Here is a 24,496-nt window from a genome sequence, read left to right on the forward strand (position 1 = left end):
TTTAGACTCCTTCCCCCACCCCTTCCATCTGCCCGGTACAATTTAGCCATTGCTCAGCATCATGATTTCAATTCAACATCCTAATTTCATTTCCATCTGGTCCCTTGGCATTCATATTATTCTTCGCATTCTCCCTTTTGCCACTCAACCCACCTACTGCACTGCCAGTGATGTCCACTTTCTCATTCAACTCACCACAATGTGCTCCTTGCCACTGTTCACCCATTTCCCAAAGCTGCTTCTGAGTGACTGCACTGACTCCACAAAAGCTGCTTATTATTCCGGCTTATCCCCCCTCAACATTCTCTGTTCAACAGCTGTACTCTACGTCCATTAGCCTCACTAATCCTCTCCTGTTCCAATGTCATTCCATTTTGAGAACTGCCCAGTCCCGGCCATACTGGTGCCCGAGCCTGCCTAACGTTGTTTCACTTTGGGAATACCCATTTTGTTGTGTCATGCTGGGCACTGCTATACCTCTGTGCTCTGGACACTGTCATTTTACTGTCAGCTTGCTCTCCATGCCCGTTCCACTACCAATCTGCTCTGCCATTACGCTGACACTTTAATCTGGACAGTATCATTCCATGCCATCATTCTCACCTAGACAATATCATCCCACAAGCCACCCTTTTTCTGGACACTGTGATTCTGCTGTCATTTTGCTTTTCAAATTGTTTCCATTTCAGAGGCTATAATTCAGGCTTGGACTGCCATTGGACTCTGGAGACCAACACTGCATCTTGATGCACATTCCTCCCTATTAGACCAGTCCTTCATATTTGTGCCTTGCAACTCCACTCATTGCAGTTTTCCTTCTTTCCTCAGTTCCACAGACACCCCCACAGCATGCACATATTTGTGGCGTTCCTCTGGGTTCCTTGAGCCCTACTGACAAACCCCAGGGCTCAGTTACACCAGCTGACCTGCCTTTCCTTTCTTCTGCAGTGCAGTTCTGATGCATTGGTGTGTTTTTATTTATTTATTTTTTTTAAAAAAAACTATTCATGCCTATTGTCATTCAGTTGCGTTCCTTTTTCCAGAAATTATTCCGGACGGGCTAATCTTACTTTCCATGGCCATTCCGTTTTCTGCCATCAGTCTTAAACATGTCCCAGCGCAAAAAATAAAAGATGTTTAAAAATACAACAGCAATAAGAACAACAACAACAACTGATCACATATTTACGCCATCAGGCGTCCCCCTATCGTGACAAAGAAATTAAAGCAGGCGAATTCCTGTCGCCGCGAACAAAACAGGCAAGAAATCAGTGGAACAATTCCCTCTCTTCAAATCCACCCGCCCTTCCCACAGACGATAACTTAGGTAAAAAAGAGAGAGTGGGGAAAGAAGCAGAAATCACAGGCTTCCGAAGTCACTATCACTTGCTATTTGCAGACTGATTGAGTTTCTCTCTCTCTCTCTCCAGCCATGAAAATGCCGCGACAGTCCTAAGCAAGAGCCCCCTAGATTTTGGGCAAAGAACAAACAAGGTGTTAATTGCAGCCTCGCGGAAGAAATTGCTATTGTTCCCAACAGTGGAAGGCGGCACTTTGAGAGCTGCGATGTTTTCCCTCCGAGCGCCAGATCATTTAAATCTGCATCGCGGTGGCGAACTGACAGCTCTTGGGGCTGCGACAGAGGGCTTTACGCTTTAGGAGCAAAGAGCGGAAGGAGGGAGGCGGAGGGTGGTGGAGGGAGAGAGAGAGAGAGAGAGAGAGAGAGAGAGAGAGAGAGAGAGAGAGAGAGAGAGAGAAATCAAAGGCTGCGCTCTCGCTCTTCTCTCCCGCGCGCGCCCCCTTCTCTTCCCCAGCCTCCGAGTTTCGCTCGCAGCCAGCCACAGCCGTGTGGGAACTGAAGCTGGAAAAACCTCCCAGACGCAGAAAAAGACCGGCTTGTTGTGGGGAGGGGAGGGGGGGAGAGACGTGCTTGGGGTTGAGTAGCTGTGACGTGCGAAATCACACCGCCGCGCCGGGCCCACTTGCCGGAGCCGAGAGGGAAGCCTGCCTCGCGCACGCGCACACGGCGGAGAAAGGCGCGGAGAGGACGTCGAGCGGAGCGCGCGGTGCTTGCGCTCCCAGAGCCTGAGCTGTCGGTCGGCGGAGGGAAAGGAAGGGTGGGAGGGAGCGAGGGAAAGGAGCGAGGTGGTGGAGCCACAAACGCGCGCGGACAGCCGAGCGCGGGGCGCACTCGCCACGGGAGACAGCGCGAGGGAGTAGCGCGCGCGCGCTCATTTCCTCACACACACACACGGGTGAGGGGGGAAAGCGCACACGCGCACACTGGAGCTCACACACATCTCCATTCTCTTTCCTTCACACAGAGAGGGGCGCGCGCACACGCCACACACACACACACACACACACACACACACACAGACCCACACTCACCGTGGCTCGCTCTTCCCGCGCTCCCGCCGAGCTTCGCCGCCTTCCCTTCGCTCTCTCGCGGACTCCTTCCTCTCCCCTCCGCGCTCGAAGAAGCTCTTCGACATCCTCGGCCGAGGCTATAGCTTGCGAGGGAGAGATTGTACAGCCATACCTCTCCACCTCAGCCGCTGTCCTTCCCTCAGGTACTTGAGAGCCGGAGGGAGGGAGAGGAGGAGGAGGAGGAAGAAGAGGAAGACGGCAAAAAGAGAACGAGACCAAGCCGACTGACAACAACCGCCAAGAGCCAAAGCCCGCCAACAAATCTGCAATAGGGCAGCCGGATCTCTCTGAGTTTGCTTTCTGGGCTCATCTCCTTCGCCGGGTCTGTCTCCGCTGTTGGGTTGAGACACTTTATTCCCAAGTGAAACAACACAAGAAAACCTCTGCTTTCCAGCCAAGTCCATTGCAACCCGCCCCCCGCCCTTCTTTCCTGCAGTCTCTGGTCGGGGGCTTTGGCTGCCCTCCCCCTTCTTTTTATATGTGGTTGGATTTGGTGGATCTGAGGGAAGCCATCCTTTGGCCGTGCTGAGCCTCCCTCCCCCTCTCTCTGCTGCGGGTTTTTTTTTTTTTTTTCTCACTCCCTTCCCTTCCCCTTCTCTCCCTCCCCCTCAGCAGCCCTCTTCTTCTTCTTCTTCTTCGGCTTTTGGTTTTTTGAATGCGCGCTGAGGAAAATGGGCAACGGCGCTTCCGCCCGAAGGGGAACCTCTCCATGCCTGCTTTTGGGACGTGTGCCTGTGGCGGTGGGGTCTTCTTAGAGAAATAGCCTGCCTGCTTTCGGAGTGGAAGGTAAGGCTGGGGCGGGAGAGGGGAGGAGAGGGAGCTCGGGGCTGAAGGAGAGACAGGAGCCGTGGGAGGTGGGTGGGTGGGGGTGGGAGAGAGACACGACGCACCACCTGGCGGGACCCCTCCGCGCAAGTGCTCCCTCCTCGCCCCTGGAAAAAAAGTTGGCGAAGTCTCCTCGGCGACTGGGCAAGGCATTGGCTGCCCTCCCGCTCGACCCAGGGAGGTCTAGCGCACGATCGGGGTGATTTTCTCGCAAGGAAGAGGGAAGCGGGGGATCCTGAGGTTAATAGGAAGTTTAAGGGAAGTCTGTGTGTGGGTCTTCCGTGGCGGAGCAGATCCGTGGAGTGATGGCGCCGTCTAGGTTCGATTAAACTACAGTGTCACCGAGGAGGGTGGGAAAAGACGAGGATGCTTTTCGGTGGGAAAGATTTCGACGAGCAGTCTTAGATCTTTTGGGGACAGTTTTGTTTCCCCCCCTCCCCTAAAGTAGATATCACCCTTCACCTCCAAAAAACCTCCATCGGAGCCTCCTGCTTAGAAAATGAACTTCTCGTCGTTGGCATTTGCTGCATCGTCACCCAAAATCCTCTCCTCTCCAGTGTACCCAAAAGAGAGCCCTGTGTAGTTGACAGAGGATCGCCTCTTTCCTGTTCAGAAGAAAAGGAAGGAGGGCAAAAGCCAAAATGCTGTTTTTTTATATAGGAAGCAGCCTAGCACTGCAGACCATAGTATTTAAAAAATCTTACCTGGCTGTCCCCCCCCCCGCGCCCCCACACCCATGCCCTCCTCAGACATTTATTATCTTAAACCAAATACATTCCCTTCAGATTTTGAGGCAGCTCTTCTCACACTGATGGAATTCCTAATTTAGTGCTCTACTGCTAAATTGTCTTTCAGTGCCTAGACCCTCCTGAACAATGCTGCGCACAACTGCAATGCCTGTAAAGTGCTCCAGCAACATTTGTAAAGAGTAGATGATTATTTGCAGTGTTTACCCATAGCAAGTTCACTTCGCAGCCTTGAAATGGCCTATCAAGTCTGTGGTTGTGGTTGTGTGTGTGTGTTTTGCAAAGAAGCCATTTGCTTGTGATGTACAGCAAAGAGAAAAAATCTAATGGTTTGGGTAATGGGGGGGCGGATTTCCACAACTATACCTCTACCCCTCCCGAAAGCTCTCTCTCTTTAAAACTACACATTTAAAGAGAGTCACTGCTGTTTTTCTCTTCTCAGTGTTCAGAGCCTGCAATTTATAATCTGGGAAGCACAAAATCTCTTTGAGGGAACTGAATCCTCCGATTTGTTCAGCATTACGCAATTGGGGGTGGGAGATGCCTGGTCATTCGGAGAGAAGATGAAAAGGCTAGAGAGAGGGGAGACTGTGTCAAAAACTCAGTAACTCTTTATGTTTGCCTCCAGACAAACAATGGAAGAGGTTAGTGTTGCCAACTAAAACATTACCTCAATGTCACTTTTATCAGCTACCACTTACAAAGAGAACTAGAATTGTTAAGGGCTAAACAACTTCATAAATATTAATGCTGAAAATGGGCTATATGGCATTTATTCCGTAGGTGGTTAAATGTACCCAAGACTCACTTCCTTTAGTTACACCTGTATTATAGAGAAGAGCAAGTAAAGATTGCAGGTAGAGGACTAATATAACTACTATATTTGGAAAGGGTGCTGATAAGGAGAAATAGTGACAGTAGATTTCATTAACCAACACATTTTGAAAACACAACTGTTAGCAACAGAGGGCAAGGAACAACCAGGACATATAATCCAGGTCTGCTTCAGAGGGAAGTTCTAGCACAGAAATGCTGCCTAGCTCCATCTTGGGTGAAATATTATAGATCGACTTTGTGTATCCTAAGAGGGTATATCACACAGAAATTGTAGCATTCAGATTTCTAAATTTTAGTTCTGCTGATAGCTAGCAAAAAGTTATTGCTGTCTAACCTGCTATATTCCCTTTGAAGATAACACTTTCAATATTTCAGTGTTTCTCAATCTTGATATGTCCTCCCGAGTTTCCTTTTTAAATGAAATCTTAATATAACCAGGCATGCAGCCATATGGGAGATAGTACCCCATCTGTAGCAAATAATAATTTGTGCATTTTAAAAATCATGACTCTACTTCACCACAATTATTTCTAAAACATAATAGAAAATACATTGTGTAACAACAGCTGCTCCCAATCCCCCTCCTCTGGCAGTATATGAAAATGTTATATAGAAAGGCTCCTTAGCTTAAAACTCAATTACTGTTCCTCTTGTGATCTATCAGACAAAGACCATTGAACCCTAATTTGGGGTTGAGAGTCATGTGCTGCCAAACTGTCTATGTTTTAAGCAGGAGGAGGCATTCCAATTAATAATGTAGCAAATGTTATTTTTGAAAATTTGGATATGGAGAATTTGACAGCTAAACTGGCCACATGGTGGCACTGTTCACACAGCATCCAAAATCTCCTTGTATTATAATTCTCTTTTTTAAAGAAAAATAAAAAAGAAGGCGAAGAAGTCCTCCTTTAGAGGAAAAATATACGCACATTCTAACTGAAATATTGAAAACAGCTGGCTGAAATTTTGGAAGGAGTTTAATTTTCATTGCATGAAGCATCCGACCTGCATTTTTCTTTCCTCTCCTTTCCTACAGGCCAAATGACATAGGATGAAGGCTGTTCGTAATTTGCTGATTTATATATTTTCCACCTATCTACTGGTTATGTTTGGATTTAATGCTGCCCAAGACTTCTGGTGTTCAACGCTGGTGAAGGGGGTCATTTATGGATCGTATTCTGTAAGCGAAATGTTTCCCAAAAACTTTACAAACTGCACTTGGACGCTGGAAAACCCAGATCCAACCAAATATAGTATTTACCTGAAATTTTCCAAAAAGGACTTCAGCTGCTCTAACTTTTCACTGTTGGCTTATCAGTTCGATCATTTTTCCCATGAGAAAATTAAGGATCTCTTAAAGAATAACCATTCTATAATGCAACTCTGTGATTCCAAGAATGCTTTTGTATTTCTGCAGTACGATAAGAATTTCATTCAGATTCGCCGGGTCTACCCCTTCGATTTCATAGGATTATACAAAAAGGAAGATGATCAAAAGTCTTTCTTTGAATTTTTGGTGTTGAACAAGGTGAGCCCAAGCCAGTTTGGTTGTCACGTATTATGCACTTGGCTGGAGAGCTGCTTGAAATCTGAGAATGGGAGAACAGAGTCCTGTGGGATCATGTATACAAAATGCACCTGCCCTCAGCACTTGGGAGAATGGGGGGGAGATGACCACTCCCTGGTGTTGCTCAATAATGTAGTGCTGCCCCTTAATGAGCAGACGGAAGGCTGCCTCACACAGGAGCTGCAAACCACCCAGGTCTGCAATCTCACCAGGGAAGCCAAGCGACCACCGAAGGAAGGTAGGTGCTCTTCAAGAAGGCTCAGCTGTCCTACAGCCCTTTCTTGTTTTTAATTCAACTGATATATATATATATATGTCTGTCAGAGTTGCACTCCACACCAGCTGCCTGCATGAAAGGATATCTGAAGGTCCACAGACAGTCATCCTCTGGATTCCTTCCAAGAGGGAGGATTTAATTTTTCTTATTTAATCTGATAGAAAAGTGCAGGGTTTTTTATTATTATTTCCATTAAAGAGTGCTCATATTTTATTGAGGACTTCTGGTTTTGTTTTCAGACCTGCTAAGAATAATTGTGACAGGTTGGGAAGCCAAGTTATTATCTTCTCACTGCAACCACCCAGCTACCATATGCTTATTCACCTGTGATCCTGTTGCTTTGGCTTTGCAAGGAAGATATTTCCAAAGGCATATGGGTAACCTGAACAAAGTTCCAAAGATCCAGGTTGGCCAGAATCCCAGAGGCCAAGGGTGGGGAATAATCATAAGGCACCTTGTGAGATCTGTTTCAAGGTATTCTGAAATAAGGGAGCATCCATTATGGAGCTTCAATAAGGATTTGTAAGATCAGACTTTAGGAAGCACACAAACTGGAGACATCCACATCTCTTCATGGTATTTAGAGAAGTCCACAAGGAGGCCAGCTGCTACTTAAAAAAAAAAAATCTCTAGGCAAGAGACATTCCAGAAGAAGCCATAGTCTCAAAAAGAAATATGAATGATTTGGAGATTGCATTTTAATTAAATAACTAAGCAGCAAGCTATGTTAAGAAGAAGCAACTATTTAAAGACCTATGAAAGATCTTGAGACTATTATCAATACATTTCTAAGAGACACTTAGAAATTCATTCAGGCTACAATTGTATACACACTTACACAGGAGTAAGCCCCATTGAACTCAATGGGACTTAACTTTTGCGTATAGGATTGTGCTGTCAATAACTTCTTTCTGCATGCCTTTGTACCGTGGCTGATCATGGACAGGTGCAAAAAAAAAAAAGGAGAGAATGTGGCTGTAGTAAAATCTTAAGGAAACAAGCACCAGGGTCAGAAAGCTACAGAAAATGATGTGAATGGAGGCAACCAAATGGAGAAACATCATTGAACTAAGCTATAAATACAGAAAACACTTGATGTGTGTGATTAAAATTCAAAATGATCTAGTTAGATAGGCTGACATTCCCTAACGTAGTCCCTGTGCTGGAGAAGGTTGCATTTTAATGCAGGAAATGTTTTCTCTCTCCCTGGTTCCTACATGGTCACAAAGCTCTCTGTCTATGGGGAGGCAGAGCCAAGCTCCCAGTCTCCCTAATAGAAGTTGCCTTTGTGAAGGAATGCAAAATTGACACGTTGTTCTGTGAGGATTTTCTTTAAGGGCAGCCAAGGCTGAGTGGTGTGGGAGAAGAAAAGCTGAAGCTGCTCAAACTGCTGAGCTGCCAAGGATACTCCTAAGGGATGGGGGCAGGGGGAGAGCAGCTCAACTCCCTTTAAGCTAAAGGAGGATGAAGGTTGCAAGGAGGAGATCGGGGGAAGGGGTGGCAGGGTAAAGTAGTAAGGGAGCAAGGCTTGACGTTGATTTCCTTCAGGTCAGTGTTTCTCCATATTCAGTCTGCAGCTGGGGATAAAGACAACAAAGTGATTTTAAATTACTCAACTGCTTGTTCCTTGTAAAGATCCCATAGAAGCCCTTGTAACGGCAGGGATGGTATTTAACATCATTTAAAACTAATTAATGTCCCTTAGAAGAAGAAATCCCCCCCCCCCAATAGTGATGCTTGAAGCTGACTATTAAGACAATTAAACCGAAGAAAGTGTCTGAGAGACATGGGAACCCATTAGCATCTGAAGGCTGTAATTGTTATTGGGAGCTGTTGTGGGCTTTAACCCATTCTTGCTGGCAAGGGGGTGGGGTTGGGGCAAGCATTTCTTCCCTCCACCCGCCCAAGTCCCCAATGACCAGCTTTGTAGAAGAGCAGCAGCTGTGGGGCAGTTTGCTGTTAACACAATTGAAGGAGGGTAGGTGGATGGATTTACAGAGCTTGCTGGTTGTGTTTGTGATGGATGCATCAAGATAGTCCTGGGATTGATGGGAGAATATGACTAATGCCAGTGCCCAGATACTTTGCTGGCACACAATAGAAGTTCCCACAAATGCTGGTCTTAGTGGTTTCCCCAGAAAAAGGCACAAACACTGGGGCGCAGTACTGTTTGGAATTCCATAGTGTAGAAGAGGCTGCTAAGTATAGATTATTGCTTTCTCACCTCCTTGTGTTTTATTGCTAAGAATTCCACAGAGTTAAACGTGATGTTTCTGACACCTATCCTATGGGACACAGTATGTGCACCCATGATAATCTATCAAGCTGTCATATTTAGGAGCAAGGCAAAGGGGAGCTTCCTTCAAAGTGGAGCATCTGGCAACCTAGATGCTCATATACCAGAGGAAGTCAGACCTGAATGTTCTAGGCTAGTCTGACAGCTAGCACACTTTGGCAAATTGGGGCTTATGATTCCCACAGAGCTTTGGATGGAGCAGTTATTCACTGAATGCAGAGGCCATGCAGCAAGAGCATTTATAGTGTCATTTCTCAGCTGCTGTATTTGGGGAGCAATTAAATTTTAATTGCAAAAGAGATGCCATTCCTCTTGTTGTACGTGCTTCTCTCAACATCCATTCCAGTTAAGCCACGGGATGCTTAGGAAATGAAGACATGTGTGGGTGATAATTATATTTACCAAATACATGTTTCTACCTAATTTTTTTAAAAAAATGTAGGCGGAAATTATGACTCAGTGCTTGTGGTAATGTACCAAGCAGAATAGACAGGGACAGTAAGTGAAAACTGAATTTTATTAGCGTGTTTTAAAACATGAAAGTCATGGACCATGCAGAGAATGTATTTCACTTTAAATTTCACTTATATTTTATTTGCACTGACTCCTATTTGTCATTAATAATATTCTCATGACATTAGCAAACATATAATATTAACATAAAAATAAAGATTTCCTGTTCTTTTCTAGAACATAAAATATTATTTCTATCTCTTTCACTGTAGGGGATAGGTTTTCTTTTATATGGTGTTAGATCTTGATGCAAAATACATTTTCATACTTCTGTGTTTTTCAAGTTTATCAGTGAAACTTTAATACATTAAAGCTGACTGTATTTAATCAACTATCAAATTCAACTTCTTGTGAAAAAGGTGTCTAGCTCCGTACTCTGTTTTTAAGAGTTCAAAGGAATTTGAGAACTCTACAATAAAAAATAAACATTTCAAAGAAGTAAAATCATTGCCTTAAGGTTAAGTCTACGTGTGTGTGTGTGTAGTTAATTTAGTTTATTTTCCAAAATTATGTCACATCTGTTTCTTCAACAAGATTAAAAGCAGGTAAGAAACAGCAATAAAAGCAGAAATAAACAAGCATAGCTCTCATTTGCATGTAATGTTAAGCCAAACAATGGCTTAGAATGAACAAGCAAATGTGTGAGCTCCCAGATCAGAGGTTGTGGTCATTTTTGTCCTCCATGGTTGTTTTCCTGCTGCACTACACTAAACTGGGGCTTGGCCTAGTGTGTTGTGCAAAGGCGAAACCATGGTTGCAGCTTGTGATTTGTCCGAAGAGAGATAAACCTTGAATCTGGGTTCAGACAACATGCTAAGCCAAAGCACAGTTTGGTGCAGCTCAGCAGCAAAATGACTAGGGAGGGGCAGTGGTGAACATCTACTGTACTCTCCAGGAGCCCAAGCACTCTAAACTATGGTTTGGTTCAGTTGATATGCTAACTGAGGCCATAATTAATCTCTTTTTTTAAAAAAAAATCCACTTTACATTTCAGATTAGTAAATCAACAATATGTTTAACAAATTCATGCAGCATGTAAATACCATATATTAGTAAAACTCTGACTCTCTAGTATATGGTCCCCCCAAAAATTAGTTTGAAAGCTGCAAATCTTTCTGTGTAATAACAGGTTTCAGGTTTGTTTCTATTATGTGCTTGTGATAAGAATCCAGATTGCAATTCAGCACGTTGAACACAGAGACAGATTTAGGGGAGCGAGACCAGTTTGGTTACACAGGGCGTGGAACCTCAGGACACTGCAACTATGTGATAGATGGGAAACAAGAGGCATAGGGGTGCCAAATTTTGGTGTTACACAGGGTGCTGCTGAAATTTGAGACCCCATTGTTGAACAGACATGCCTTACCGATGCAATATACTAGTTATTTCTATTGAAGATAGTAGAAATGGTTATTCATGGCTGGTCGAAATAGAAGCTGAATAGACCCAATATACTTCAGGTCTGGTGCTTGAAGCCATACTATGTTCTTTCCCGGATTTGTAAATGGTATATACCATATTTCCCCCCTATTTTGGGGGACCACAACTAAATTTTTGGGGAAATTGCCCAGAGTTATTGAGCTTTCTTGGGGGGGGGGGGTCACCACCGCCAATCGCTCTACAGCCTGGCCGCCAGTGAAAATTGCATGCATCACCGTTGCCACTAATTGTCTGCACGTTCGCCGCCCAAGCCCACCTGCACACTTGACACAACCACAGCCGATTGCACGCATGCCTTGCCACTGCCATAAATCAAAGTCCAATTGCCGTAGCCGCAGCCAATCGTCAGGAGGCCTTGCCGTAGCAACCAATCACACCCCCAATCGCTGCTTCCAATCTCCTGCTGCCTGCTGCACCAGTCGCCCTTCCCACCTCTACTATCCATGTATAAGACAACTCGGAATTTTTGCCTATTATTTCTAAGGAAAAAATATCATCTTATACACAGAAAAATATGGTAGGTTTTGCAAAGGCCAGGAAACTTTTGCAGTGTGGCGACTGCTGGGCAGCGACTCTTAGGCACCCTTTAGGACTAATTTTATATTAATAATAATAATAATATTTTTTAATTTATACCCCACCCTCCCCAGCCAAGGCCGGGCTCAGAGCGGCTTACAAGCAATAATAAAAACAAGATGAATGATTACAACTTAAAAACAAAAATAAAATACAACATTAAAATAATGGAACATTAAAATATTAAAATGTAGCCTCATCGCAGGAGGAGAAGGAAAAGAAAAAAGAAAGAGAGGGAGGGAGGGAATCAAACTGGCTCCAAGTCAAAGGCCAGGCGGAACAACTCTGTCTTACAGGCCCTGCGGAAAGAAATCAGATCCTGCAGGGCCCTGGTCTCATGAGGCAGAGTGTTCCACCAGGCTGGAGCCAGGGTTGAAAAGGCCCTGGCTCTGGTTGAAGCCAATCTAACTTCCTTAGGGCCTGGGACCACTAGGGTGTTGTTATTTATGGACCTTGAGGCTCTCCGTGGGGCATACCAGGAGAGGCGGTCCCGTAGGTACGAGGGTCCTAGGCTGTGAAGGGCTTTAAAGGTCAAAAGCAGTACCTTAAATCTGATCCTGTACTCCACCGGGAGCCAGTGCAGCTTGAAAAGCACTGGGTGAATATGCTCCCATGGCAGAGACCCCGTGAGGAGCCTTGCTGCAGCATTCTGTACCCACTGGAGTTTCTGGGACAGCTTCAAGGGCAGCCCCGCGTAGAGGGCTTCTATTAAAATTTGATGCTGACTACAGCATCATTATGTAAACAAATCCAATTCTAGCTTTATTCTGTTAAAGTTGTTTAATATCACCAGCATAAAAGGAGCTCTGTATTTGAAATGGTAGCTGCTTTGAACACATTTCAATTGACTTAGGGTACACAGCAAATGGATACTTGTTCAAACAAAGAGATCTGTTTGTTACTATGAAAAACTAGTTTAAAGGATAGTTACAATTTTTTTTATTTTCAGCTTTCATGACTACATTCCAACTGGAAGGCCTGTCGATGGCAATATTTAAGAGTATTATGCTGAATGATGCACTATTGTAATTTATGTTCTGTATTTATCTTGTTATTATTTGGTTGATAATGACATTATAGTTTATCTGTTCATTATTTGTTGAATTTGTTTTCTGCTTTTGCAACAAATGTTCTCAGGTCAACAAATGCAATAAAAATATAGTAAAGTACAATAAAACAGAAACAATAATAACAAATATAAAAACCACACATGACAGCATCACTAAAGCATCAGTAAAAACAATAAATTAGTAGCAGTTTCAACTTTTTTATTTACTTCACAAAATTTATATACTTATATTGATTGTAAAAGCAAACAAACCTCAAATTGGTTTCCAAAATATATTGCACCAGACAATACAGCTAAGCAAGTTGATGCCAAAAGTTCTCCCATTCCTCTTGCAATTGTGTAGCATGTTGTGTATTCCAGGACATAACTAATAACCCTGAGGGTTTGATAACTTTGAAGCCCTTGGGCATGCATGTAGATTCAACTATCTGGCATTAATTGTGAGATAGTTTCCCTCTTAAGGATTGGGTTAAAAAGCATGACTGAAACAAACATAGTTAATTCTATATAAACAGCTGGATACTCTTCGCTGAAGAGTAACTCCATATTGTAACTCTATATTGGAAAGAAAATGTCAATTTATTTGTGCTTTAATGCAAATTATGGTGGGAGATCGCATGGTGGAGTTAGCACTACAAGCCATGCCACAGAGCTATGACTATGGCAGAAAGTTGGGGGGGTCACTTTCTTCTTCCTTTATACATTCCTCCCCACCTCTCCCACTGACTCCAATGGGAGGAAAATTAATATTCCATCCCCAGGGATCTCATAGCTTGTGGTACTTTTCGGGAGAGGGCTTGAGGGAACAAAGTTTTGAATGCTGCTACCTGGATATGCCCTGTTTTGGCTCATGCTACTGGCTGAACATGGGACGCGGGTGGCGCTGTGGGTTAAACCACAGAGCCTAGGACTTGCTGATCAGAAGGTCGGCGGTTCGAATCCCCATGACGGGGAGCTCCCGTTGCTCAGTCCCTGCTCCTGCCAACCTAGCAGTTCAAAAGCACATCAAAGTGCAAGTAGATAAATAGATACCACTCTGGCGGGAAGGTAAACGGCGTTTCCGTGCGCTGCTCTGGTTCGCCAGAAGTGGCTTAGTCATGCTGGCCACATGACCCGGAAGCTGTCTGCGGACAAACGCTGGCTCCCTCGGCCAATAAGGCAAGATGAGCGCCGCAACCCCAGAGTCGGTCACGACTGGACCTAATGGTCAGGGGTCCCTTTACCTTTACCTTTACTGGCTGAACACCATCATAGTTTTGCTAGATTGGAGCTGCATTGTATTACCCTAAGAGTCAATGTTCTTAGGTATGCCAGTACATTAACTTTAATAGTTGACACACAGTAACTGAGGCACATTCACTGAGTCTTTTTTTTCATGGTTAGCATCAGGGTCAGAACAAAACTGTAGATACTGTAAGATAAACGTCACACTCAGGGTGTGTGCAAACCAACCCTCCAAAAGCAAATTCTCTTGGGTCATGAATAAGGTCTAGCTCTATGCCATGTGTTTCGTTTATTCAACGAAATCCTCTAATCCCCTTCAGTACTTCACTTTTACAGAGCATCCAAGCGAATCTAGAGAAGTGGACTTTAGCTCACAAAAGCTTATGCCACAATAAACTTGTTAAGGCATCATTCAGTCTGTGTTTTGTGCATATGTTCACAGGCCTACTCTGAGCACAGCTCTCCGTAAGTAAGAGAAGGGCAGTCATGGGGAAGGAGTTGGCAGTAGGGGAATCTTGCATATGAAACAGCACATGCAGAAGTGGGAAATGAAAGACTAGCTCATTCTCTGAGGGCTTATCCACACTTACCCATTCCTCTGCTCTTTCCAGGCACCAGCCTGCACTTAGAAGCTCTCTGTTCCCCAAGCTTTTTGCAGGAAAAGCTCTGTTGGACTCCAACTCCCATCAGCCCCAGCTAGTAAAGTCAACGTTCGGGGATTATGGGAGCTGCAGTCCAAGAACAACAAGTTCCCCATGCCTCCTTCAAAGTGTGTTAGGGCTCTGTTTTCATCACTGCATATGGTTGTACTTTGAAGCTGGACTGGATGTGTTTTTTTCTCCATGTGTTGAGTGTTGTTTCTGCTGCGTTTACATAAGCAACAGATGCACTTGACTCTGAATCAAATGCTTGTTTAGCATTCATCACCCCCTTCCTCCAAAGCTTCAGATGGGATATCTCGTGTATTGTTAAAAATGTCATTTATATCCTTATCAATTTCAAAGTTAATTTAGTGGAAAGAAAGAAAGAAAGAAAGAAAGAAAGAAAGAAAGAAAGAAAGATTCCATTGGCAGTGTTCTGCTGCCAGAAGACATATATAATTAGAAGGTGAGGGGCAATATTAGGCACTTCCTTCTTTCCTGCAGCTCCCAGGAAATCTCCCAGCTGCTCTATAGGGTTTCCAAGGCTGTGGAGTAAATGGGAGAGGTCTGCAGAGAGGAAGAGGAATCACAGGAAGTTTCCTCCCTCCCTCTTCTGACGACAGATGTGTTTTGTCGACAGAGTGACACCAATTAGGTTCCACCCACTGTTTTAACAGCAAAAAAGAAATACAGTGGTACCTTGGTTTAAGAAAAGCTTAGTTTATGAACAACTTGGATTAAGAATGCTGCAAACCCAGAAGTAGGTGTTTTGGTTTGTGAACTTTACCTTGGAAGCAGAACATGTTTTGCTTCCTGTTGAGTGTGTTCCTTTTGTAAACTGAGTCCCCTGCTGCTATGGGAAAGCACGCCTTGGTTTAAGAACGCTTTGGTTTAAGAATGGATTTCCGGAATGGATTAAGTTCGTAAACCAAGGTACCACTATAAGTAATCTGTGACATCACAGAAGCAAGTCAATCAGTATTATGTAGACCCAGCTTCTGTTGCATCCTAGGAGAACAGGTTTCCCTCAGTTCAGAAGAGAATGTTGTGTCTGACTGTGTTCCACAGCAGCCTCACTACTGAAATTACATACATTTGTACACAGCCTAACATGGCTAGCCCACTGGTATTCACTAAAATACCATTAGTTGTTTTCACAGTTGCTATGAGGAGCAATTCTCTGTTTTGCAAGTTTGATTTTAATATGATAGTTTTTCACTGTGCAGGTTACAACAAGGGCTGAGCCAAAGATATTCCAATTCTCTTTACCACTTAAAAGTAGCAATTCCAGCCAGGCTCACAGTCCACTCTGGATAACTCCTTAATCTATCAGTCATTTTGCAGCTTTGCAGCCACTGCCCTTCCCATGCTGTTTCAGTGACATTTTCCCTGCCCCTCTGTTTCATCCTAACTTGAGTAATCTTTGCCAACCGTAGATCCTAGTCAGTGTGTCTCTTTTTCAGGATATGTAAGGAGTGAAAAGCTCCTTCTAAAGCACTGGAATATTTGCAACTGCCTACTGTTGTCAATATTATTTCAACAGTACAGTGTCAAAATTTGAATGAGCATTTCTTTGTGTTGACCAGACAAATACAGATGATATACGGAATAAGTTTAATTGTCATTAGTCCTACATGATCTTACTGAGAATAAAAAAGAGAATGAATGTTCAGTTTAATTTGCCATAAACATAAATGTTGGAATGGAACTGTTAAAATGTAGACAGCAGTATGCTGAAAAATATTACATAAATTTACTAATATGCTGCCAAGAATGCAACTGATGAATATTTGTAATTGCATTTTTGTATCCATTCGGAAAGGATTGTCAGATTTAATAACATGGTTGTACTGTTTTTATTCTGTCTATTGCACAGATGAAAGCATGCTTTGGATCATGTGCTGGAAACCTTGCATTACAGCTAGAGATAGTAATTAGATATTTAGGAAGAACTAATGTACTCATGCTATCTAATATCAGTCACTTTGCTATCTTTAGTTGTGTTGTTCCTTTGACTTGAGCATGCTAACAGTTGCTGCATGACTCCTTTGGGTTAGTAGTGACATCAACTGTAGAGTGTGCTTGGTTGCATTGTATTTAGGTAGGCTGGGGGAGCTTGCAGTTGACTCGTTTGAGAGAACGCAAAAGCCTTGGGAAGACTAAACAAAAAAATGGTGGTTTCATTCCGTTCCCAGTTCACACACCAGAGTTTTATAACGCACACAGAACTGCCACTAAATTCCTGGACAATTGCACATATTGAATGACAGCACAGTAATCTATAAAAAAGTATTTTTCCTTTTGTATTAAGTTTTTGAATTACTTTTCTATTCTCCCAAGTTATTTTTAATATTATCATCTAGAAATATCAGCAATGCAGTGTTCAGTGTTCAGTTTTAATTTGTACTAGAATGATCTGTTTAACATTTCAATATAGAGAAAGTAATTTATTCAGAGAAGAGTTCTTTCTTCCAAGGGAATTAATCTTTATTAAGCTTATTCAGTCATACTCCATGGGCTCTATCAAAGCATCCACATTCAAAGTTGTTGTGGCTCTTTATATCTCAAATTGAAGTTTAGCTGTTCCTCTGTAAATCTACATTACTTACAATAAACTAAAGGCCACATTAGTATTCCACTGGGCATTATTTGTATTTACTGCTAACAGGAAATATAAATCAAGGTGGAGAAAGTCTTTGTACAAAAGAGAAAGTGCAACTGTACAAATGATGTATCTGTGACTTATGAATATACTAGCAATTAAAGTTTTTGGTTATGCTTTTTTGTTCTCAATGAAAGATTTTGATGTGAAATATAATCATATTTGCATGGTGTATAAATACATTTTTCAGTTTATTCTTTTTGTTGTTGTAAGTCTTGCCCAAATGAAGAGAGCAAAATGGAGAATAAACTTTGGCACACACAAAAAGTGCAAGCAGACAGAATGCTAAAAAAGAATTTGAGGGGAACATTGCTAAAAATAGTAAGACAAACAATGACCGCTCCCCGCTTAAAACGGGGGGCGCCCTTTGCGTGGACGCGTGTAGCCCCTAGATCTGGAGCGGCTCCATCAGCATAGGCTTGGCTTTGCCTTCCCTCAGGTGGGATACCTGGAGGTCTCCGCCTACCTCAGTCAGTTGTCCAATCCCACCTGGGGGAAGCGTTGCCAAGGAGACCAGGCCAGGTAGGGGAGGGATTACCTGCCCACAAATAGTAAGACAAACAAAAAGTTATTTGAACACATTAGTAGCAGGAAACTATCTAGGGAAGTAGCTGCACCCTTGGATGACAAGGAAGTCAAAGGTGTGCTAAAGGAGAAGAAACAGGTTGTGGAGAAGCTGAATGAATTATTTGCATCTGTCTTCACAGTGGAAGATATAATGCAGATCTCAGTGCCTGAACAAATGTTTGCGGAAAGGAGGAACTGAGGGAGAGAGTCAGTTGACAAATCTCCAGGCTCAGATGGCATCCACCTAACAATTTGCAAACAGCTCAAATGTGGGATTGCTGATTTTCTAACAAATATAAGTAACTTGTCCCAAATCAGCCTGTCCTGCATACATGAGGACTTTAAAGTAGCCAATGAAACACCTAATTTTTTTAAAAAAAAAAACTGGTTCTGGGTGTGATCCTGGAAATTACAGGCAAGTTAGCTTAACATTTGTCCTGGGGAAACTGATGGGAAAGTATTGTTAAAGATAAAGTAACCAAGCAGAACAAGGCTTCCTGAAGCAGAGCCAATATGGCTTCTGCAAAGGCAAGTCCTGTCTCGCAAACCTATTGGGATCTTGTTGTTTTTTAGAGTGTCAACAAGCATATAGACAGAGGTGATCTGGTTGACATACTGTACTTGATTTTCCAAACGCGTTTGACAAGTTACCTCACCAAAGACTCCTGAGTAAGTTTAGTAGTCATGGAGTAAGAGGAGAGGTCATCTTGTGGACCAGGAATCGGTTAAGTAGCAAGAAGCAGAGAGTAGGAATAAATGGGCAGTTCTCTGAATGGAGAGATATATACAGTGGAGGCCATGCTAGGGATCATTATGAAAGGAACTGAAAATAAAACTGCCAATATCATAATCAAAAATGATCCAGGAGTGACTCCCTGATGAGGAAACGTAATGCTTGGGAACGTTTAGTTTAGAGAAAAGGCAAACAAGAAGTGATATGATAGAATTTCATAAAATTATGCATGCCATGGAGAAAGTTCTAAATACTGGAACTTTAAATATAGATAAAAGAAAGTACTTGTTCACACAGTGCATAGTTAAACTATGGGATTTGCTCCCACAGGAGGCAGTGATGGCCACCTATTTAATGGCTTTCAAAGAGGATTAAACGTATTCATGGAGCAAAAGGCTATTGATCTCTACAAGCCATGATGGCTATGTACTACCTCCAGTGTTGGACCCAGCTTGCCTCTAAATACCAGTTGCTGGGAATCACAGGTGGGCACATTGTGCTTATGTCTAGCATGCAGGCTTCTCACAGGAACCTGGACAGTCAATGTGAGATGGAAGACATGGACCATTGGTCTGATCCAGCAGGCTTATCTTACAGTTCCTACATGCATGTCACAGAACCGGAACTGCCTATAGGCTTTGGGAAGCAACCCCTATGCTCACCTATCTGGGAGTAAACCCCACTGAACATAATTGGATTTATTTCTGAGTTGGAAAGTATGGGATTGCAGTGTAAAGATTCTGTTGCCTCCTTCAGGTTTCAAAGATTCTATAACAGATTTGTGTGCCCACACCCTTAGGTATACAGTAGGAAGCTTTCGCAGAATGCCCCTTGTTGCAAGTATCCCTTCTTGCATTTTATTATGACTCTGTTGGGGGCTCATATATTACCAGATATTATTGGGATAAAATTGGAAAGTTTTCTGCATATTCTGTAATTAGCCCAGGTAACCACTGCAAGGGTGGTAGAGCATCTGCTCTGTATGCAAAAGGTCATTGATTCAACCCCCAGCATTAAGCAGTAGGGCTTGGAGAAACTACTGCTTGAAACCCTGGAGAGCCACTTCCAATCAGTGCAGGTAGTACTGAGCAAGATAGACCATAGGCCTGACTTGGTACAAGGCAGCTTTCAATTTAAGGGAAAATATTTGTAGCTGTTCAACTGGCGTGCAGTTGATTTCATTCTAAATTATTTATAGATTTCTCATTGTATTGTGTGATCAATGCACAGAGTGTTTTACAATAGTGCTTAAACAACAAAGAGATGTGTGGCACCATAAAAACTAACCAATTTATTGCCGCGTAAGGTTTCATAGCCCAGAGCTCACCAAGAGAATAAAAAATATGTGTAGAGGCTGTTAGAATTAGAGTAATGGAGACAGCCTCAGGACCCTTATGAGGGACAAAAAATAAATAACTAAAAGACAGTGGAAGTCTATGATTAGATCACCTGTTTCTACATTATGTGTCAAAATATCTTGGGCCTGCCCTGAATTTAAGAGCCTGCTTCAGAAAAATCTAGAGTTGTGGGGTATTTATCCTTTTAAAAAAAGTTCTGCTTTCCCTAAATAATAATAAGGTTGTATAGAAGAACCCCCTAGTGGATGTTGGCATTGTTCAGTGGTGACCATATAGGTAATTAGGTTTGTTTACATCCTAACACCCATGTGTTTTGCTTTTGTGTATAAAACTTTAGGCAGTTTTATATTACAAATTTATGCTATTCTAAACATTCTTTCTATGAAACCTAGTCAGAGGAAATAAACGTGATCCTTTTTACATAAAATCATCTGCCGTAAGCCAAAATGAAGCAAAAGTCATGCTGTATGCCTGCTTCTTACTGTGGAATCTCACCCTGGCTTTTCCATGCCTCCCAATAGCTTCTGGCATTGAGAGACATGATAAGAAATCACTGCTGAATCCTGCTCTGGAAATTCAAAGCAGACAAACAAAAATATTCAGAATCAGTTAAAGCTTGCAGGAAAAAGATAAGGCAGTGAAAGAGTAGGGAGGGTTTTATGCTAGCCCAAGGGGTTAAGATAATAATAAAGGCTTTCATATTAAAATATGGAGCAGAGAGGAACAACTGTGTGAGAGGAAAATAGATGAATTAATTGTGGTTTAAAAGAGAGGCTAAAGAAAAATTTAGAGCAATGGCAAAGGGGAGAAAACTGTGGGGGGGGGGGACTGAAAAATGGCAGATCACCATATGGCAGTCAGCATCATAAAGTACTCAGTGATCACATGACTAAAAAATCATGTGTGTCAAGGTATAAATTGACAGGAACTCTGACAGTTGTCTGATAAGATGTTGCTGGATCATTGGTGGAAATATCTGTATATACTTTGACAGAAAAGTTATCTTTACAGGAAATAAGATTTGCCAAAGCACACTGCAATCTGTTATTGAAAGTGTTTTCTTTTGCTAAAAATGATCAAGATATAACATGTAAAGATAAAATGTCATCTTAAATGAAACAACAGATGAAGATGTGATCAGTTTTAAGAGAAGAGTGGGTGGAATCCAGTTAGTGCCCTTCTATTCACAGAAGGGTTATTGATTCAATGAAGCATCAATCATGGAAGACAAAAGGAGGTAAGTTTTCCTCTCTCTCTCTTGCAGCCCCCCCCCCCACACCTATGAGCTCCAGAGAGTTGGGAGATGCTACAAAAGAGGGTGGAAGCAGCAGGGTGGGCTGCATGGTGAGGGGAAATTGGCAAACCCCATTTGTTGTCTTCTTCTGTTAGCAGACACAACTGCTGTATCAAAAGTCATCCTGTGAGTGCAAGGGCATCCATTGGGATTCCACCCAATGCTCCATTTTATAAAAGATACTGCACATGAATAATCGCTGTTCTACATGTTTTCCCCCTTAATTTTGCAAGGCCTATGTAGGAACAGCTGTACTGAAGAAGAAAACTCTGAACTCTTGTCTGTGTTGATTTAAAAAAAAAAAGGATCATGAAAAAACTAATGACCCAGAAGAGTATTGTTGAAAGGTTTAGATGTTGCTGCTGTTCTTCAGATTTTTTGCTTGTTATGTTAGGGGAGGTAAATCCCGATTGTTTCAGGTGGTGAGCAGAAACATTTTTCATAGCAAATCTTAATTTGACTGGTTTCGTGGAATAGCAGAAGCCACCTATGTACTGCTGATCGTTATAGAGCAGGGGTAGGGAACCTTTGGCATGCCAGGTGAACATTTATTTATTTATTTATTTATTTATTTATTTATTTATTTATTTAATTTTGTACACCACTTGATTTAAAAAAAAACAACAGTAAAAGACAAAACAGTAAAATAAAAGCCAAAACAGTAAAATCCAGAAAAAAAATCACAACGATGCTTTAAAACATGCAAAAGTTAAAATACTAGAACAGATTAGAATTGCTACAAATATCTAAGCATCTGATTAAGTTTGTTGAAATTAGTGGTGCCAACAAAAGTACAGTGCTAACTTAACTTCAACCTTGGGTGAGCTGAACCCTGCCCATTTTAAGGGACGTAACAAGGCATAGTCCCAACGCCTAGGCCCTACCTTAAGGTGAGTAGGGAGGCCTTCCTGCCCCTCCCAGGCTTCCCCCTGGGGCAGGTGTGGCAGGTGAGCTTCAAGAACACTCCATATTCAGTCTAAGTGCCTCATGGCCCAAATGTCTCTGTCTAGTATCTGTTTCCTCCTGCTTCTTATTTGATATTTGGTCCCCTACCATCCCTTAGCTTTATCCAAATAATTACTGGTCCAGTTTTTGTAAATGGCCCTTCTGTTTTACTCTTAAGCTCTGCCTAACTGCTTGCTTGTTAATTCCCCATGATTTGTTCCATGACATACCGTGGGTTGAATCCAACTAAGAGATCTTCAGAGTAGACTCACTGAAATCAGTGGCCTTGGTAGTCAAGAGACCAAGTAATTGGATTCACCCTCATGAATCTTGGCTAAAAAACCCAAACATGTTCGTCAGGTGCATGTATACATTTGTGTGCATGTATTTGTGTGCATTTGTGTAATATGTCTCATGCCTTCTGCAATATTTAGATATTTTATTAAGGAAAACTGTGTTTGCTCTTGGAATCGTTCAGATTAGAGCACATTAGACCTGAAATTATGGAGATGCAGTGTATGCAGATGCAGTCAATCATGAAACTACATTTTGCTATGATAAGCGTTTGTAAGTTGCTGCTTTTGCTGGCGTTTCCCAACTCCTCCTTCCAGTTTTCTTTATCCATGAAGCATGCTTGAAGAACTGATAAATTTGTCTGTAGAGGATTAGAAAAGAGGTGCTTATTTCTACATGATTAAAAGACGGGCATAATATGTCACCTGAAAAATTGATTAATTTGGCAATCATGCACAAGATTAATCTCACTGTACATTTACTACTACCAAAGTTTTTCAGTTCACTCTAATTTTAGAGGTACACTGTTGTATGTAACAGAAATAATTGTGGAATAGCAATGCGGGAAGAAGTTGGGAAGTGAAGCATAAAGGTATACAGAAAAACGTGTTGCCCATCATTCAATGAAATGCTACTTCCAAAGAGGAATGTATATTGATCATAACTTGGCAAGCAAAAAAAGTAGCTTTGACATGAAACATGATTGATTTAATGACCATGTATAAAATTGTAATGGTGCTACATTGTAGTATGCAGAACTCAATAATAATTTATTGTTTAAGCATAGGTTATAAAGTGGGTAAAATATGTAAAGGAAAAGCCTTAATGTCTTATCGTAAAACAATGTCTGCAATACAAGTTGTTTATATGATCCAATAAAGTACACATTTTGCAGCAAGGGAAACAAGTAATTGCATAAATAATAAATTATACAAATTGAATCAATATTTACCTTGCATAGTTCTGCCTCCAAGGTTTTCAATGAATTTGCCTTTTTGTGGTTTTTTCCTGGATTGTGGCATCAGAGAGCAGCTAGCTAGAGCCAGTAGGGGATGAAGTAGCTAGGTCAGATAAGTAGGAATATCCTTTACCAGTCTGTTCAGAAGCTTCACTAACCTATTTTCAGATTATGCATTTTAATAGAACAGTGTATTTTTTCACTAAAAAAAGGCAAATCATTCAAGAAAACAGCTTGGTCAAGTAATACGATACAGCTTTGAATGCTTTAGGGGCATGACAATATAATAAATGCAATAAAATATCAGCCATCACTTTATTTTATTTAGCAGCAACCAGTGGTTCTCTAAAATTTCACCCTTGTATCCTTCCAAACTACCAAAAAAATACCCTCAGACAAATTTGTAACACCCAAAGCACTAAACTTATGAAGGAGAGGCCCTTTGTATACCCTAAACAACCCCATAGAACATGAACAACTGTTTCCTCCACCCAACAAACCCCACAACATTCAGAATTGATCGTCTCATCTCTGAAGAGCACAACGCTCCATCAGAACACTGAACAGATTAATTTGTCTCTGTTACTCTTCAGTTTGAAAATACAAAAACAACAAACCAATGGTGGGCCAAAGTACAATACTCTTCTACTCATAGAACCCACCGCTCACTGCTTTTCACTTAATGGAGACTGTTTAAACCCGCTTTTAACTTCCGGAAATGGCAGTGGCACCACAAGATCAATGTCCTTCTGTCCCAAAGGCTTCCTAGCCATCTGATCAGGCATCTCATTCCCCAAAATGCCCCTCTTTCAATTTAGTTTCGTATCCAGTTACATTCCTTCTTACAGGAGATGAAAAATTATTACGTGAAGCAGAAATGTATTTAAATATGAAGTGCAAATCTTCAAAGTATAAATAAATTACGTGTGCATATTTATATGTAATAATATGAAAACATTATATTAGACTATATTGGCAGAAAGTCAGAAGACATAAGACATGCATACTGGGAAATTCTCATTATGGGCCTCTCTGATTGGTACTGGCAGGTGAGCTTTAGACTTAAAAAAACCAAAAACCAACAAAATGATTGCAAAATTGTAGTGCATGATAATTTAATAAGGTTTCTGATTTTGCATCTTATGCCCCACATACCCTATATGGCTGCCACTGGAGCTTTGGCATATCTCAGTTTAGACATCAGGCAGTGCTGTTCTTACAGTTTTGTCCCACTCAGGAACTTG

At 42.1% G+C, this 24,496-nt stretch overlaps 1 protein-coding gene across 5 annotated transcripts in view; it reads left to right on the forward strand.

The window, feature by feature from the left end:
* Window positions 1-1,974: 1,974 nt before the first annotated feature.
* ADGRB3 (adhesion G protein-coupled receptor B3) overlaps window positions 1,975-24,496 on the forward strand; it is a 437,944-nt gene continuing 415,422 nt past the window's right edge. For 2 of the 5 annotated variants that reach the window (XM_083607027.1, XM_083607029.1), the window contains exons 1-2: window positions 1,981-3,216; window positions 5,875-6,643. In XM_083607027.1, the coding sequence (XP_083463153.1) occupies window positions 5,890-6,643 (754 nt within the window). In that variant the 5' untranslated portion in view covers window positions 1,981-3,216; window positions 5,875-5,889. Of the gene's footprint in view, window positions 3,217-5,874; window positions 6,644-24,496 lie in introns of all 5 variants that reach the window. The other 3 variants (XM_083607031.1, XM_083607028.1, XM_083607030.1) reach the window with 3 other exon arrangements.

This window comes from Podarcis filfolensis, assembly GCF_964270895.1.
Source record: "Podarcis filfolensis genome assembly, chromosome: 3".
NCBI classification, from domain to species: domain Eukaryota; kingdom Metazoa; phylum Chordata; class Lepidosauria; order Squamata; family Lacertidae; genus Podarcis; species Podarcis filfolensis.